Here is a 2,306-nt window from a genome sequence, read left to right on the forward strand (position 1 = left end):
ATTCCTACGAGTATCACATCACATAGGTCTCGTGCGGATGCCGTCGTTCCGGTAATGCTAAAACAATAGGCATAGTAGCCTGGACTCCGGCATACAAACCTGTGGCCCATTTGCTCTCCCCGCTCAACAGTTTTTTTTGACTTGAGTGGTAGACCACAACTCAACCCAGCTCACCGCCCCTTCCGGGAGACCTATACTGCGACCATTCAGGTTTGCACATCAAGCCCACTTGACCCTTTGCAGACCTCCTCCGGGTTCCAGTCCTTCCCGGAGTTGAGTGTGAGCGCCGCCTTCGAAAAGCCACGTAGGACACCTCAACCCCTGTAACTTGGGTCTCACCAGCCACGCAGTTTGGAGATTAACGCTTCCGGACGCGCCCTCGACACCAGAGTTTCCAGGATCCACGGAGGTCCCCGGCCATTGGAGTTTGAGGACCACCTGTCGTCCACCAGTCCCTTCGCAGGCTGACTTCTTCCTCCGGAACGTTCCCTAAACAATAGGCCCACCCTTTGGAGGACTCCGTCACCGTCATCGCTGTCCCGGCTTCCGTCGTCGAGTCGGCACCAGCTCCGTTTCGTCGCCCACACCTCTTCAAGCCTCTTCTGTACCTTTGTTCTGAAAGCCCGCCCGTGGTTTTCAACAAGACCTGTTTGACAGGTCCTTTGGTGAGTTCCCTCCCCCCCCCCCCCTTCGGTCCCCCTTTGGTAGGGTTCGACACATTGTCGTTCCTACCCTTTGCAACAACTGAGTCTGACTACCTGCACAATCCCGGCATGGTGTTTGTTATGGCCAATCCATGACTAGCACAGAAGTCCAGTAACAAACCACCACTCCGGTTCAGATCAGGGGGGCCGTTCCTCCCAATCACTCCCCTCCAAGTGTCTCCACTTTATTGATCCCAATTTGGGAAATGTTTACGTAGCAGCAGCATAAAAAAACAAGGCAATGAACATTAGAGAAATTAAGACACAAGAAATAAACAGTCCAAAATATTTCTGAAATAGAAATAAAATAGCATTAATAGTTAAATAGAAAATACAATACAGGATATGAATGTATATATATAATATCTTGCTTTATATGTTGTTACTGTAAATCTGTATCTCAACGTTTATATTTCCTACTTTTTTAATGCTATTTTATTTCAATTTGAGATGTTAACATTTTGGATTGTTTATTTCTAATTTCTCTAATTAACAATGTCTTGTCTTTTTATGCTGCTGCAACGCAAACATGTGGCACTGGGATGAATAAAGTTCTTCTTATCTTATCTTCTGATTCTAATCTGAACTTTAGCGAGTAAGAATCACACAGGGAAACCATTCAAACGAGTGAGTGAGTAAAATACTTTCATGTTATTGGGGTGTATCTTTTCTTATTCACAGCCAATCACAAACACAAAAAAGACTTAGTTCCCATTTGACAGTTGAGGGAAAGAAACAAAACAAAAACAAACAAACTTGTCTTTTTATGCTGCTGCAACGCAAACAGTTGGCCTTGGGATGAATAAAGTTCTTCTTATGTTGTCTTGATGTCATATATCCACAGGTAGAGACGCTGCCTCCTGTCTCTCCTGCTCTCCTGGATACCTTCTCTCAGACGGCAGATGTGAGTCCATGTGCGACGTCGGCCTGTTTCCTGTGATGAAGGTAACCACACAGCACTTTTCTTAGGGTTTAATTTCACAAATATTAACTTTTTATATTAAAAAATAAATCCTTTCCCCGTCCTTAATTCACCAAAAATAATTCATACTAATGTTTTGGCCCCTAGGTATCGTATAATGTAATTCAGACAGACTTATTACTGCACCAGGAGAAATCTCACAGAACATTGTTAGTTCAAAAAAAAGTCTCCTGGCTCGTGCTGCGAGGCTTCTTACGGAAAGTGTCTGGCAGGTAGATGCATATATATTAAGCTGAGAGGCAGAGCATCACCTACATTTAATTATTTTAGAAATGAAAGCTATGCACATCTTTTGGAGGCAAAAAAATCTATTAATTTCAGTTCATTTTATAATTTAACAGTGAGAAATACAAGTACAACCATAAGACACAATGGAGACACCATGATTAGCTTTATGAAGTTTAAAAATGTAGGACAGGACACTAAGCAATGTTCCTAACATTTAAAGCTCAAAAGTGTGTGTGTGTGTGTGTGTGTGTGTGTGTGTGTGTGTGTGTGTGTGTGTGTGTGTGTGTGTGTGTGTGTGTGTGTGTGTGTGTGTGTGTGTGTGTGTGTGTGTGTGTGTGTGTGTGTGTGTGTGTGTGTGTGTGTGTGTGTGTGTGTACGTGTACTACTTATAC

At 43.4% G+C, this 2,306-nt stretch overlaps 1 protein-coding gene across 1 annotated transcript in view; it reads left to right on the forward strand.

Annotated features, from left to right (window-relative positions):
• The window catches only part of whamm (WASP homolog associated with actin, golgi membranes and microtubules), a 16,893-nt gene that overhangs the window by 13,446 nt on the left and 1,141 nt on the right, over positions 1–2,306 (forward strand). The window contains exons 10-11 of the mRNA XM_010776311.1: positions 131–304; positions 1,549–1,649. Coding sequence (XP_010774613.1) covers positions 131–304; positions 1,549–1,649 — 275 coding nt within the window. The remainder of the gene's footprint in view (positions 1–130; positions 305–1,548; positions 1,650–2,306) is intronic.

The sequence above is a fragment of the Notothenia coriiceps genome, unplaced genomic scaffold (genome assembly GCF_000735185.1).
Source record: "Notothenia coriiceps isolate Sejong01 unplaced genomic scaffold, NC01 NC01_scaffold00000339, whole genome shotgun sequence".
Taxonomy (NCBI): domain Eukaryota; kingdom Metazoa; phylum Chordata; class Actinopteri; order Perciformes; family Nototheniidae; genus Notothenia; species Notothenia coriiceps.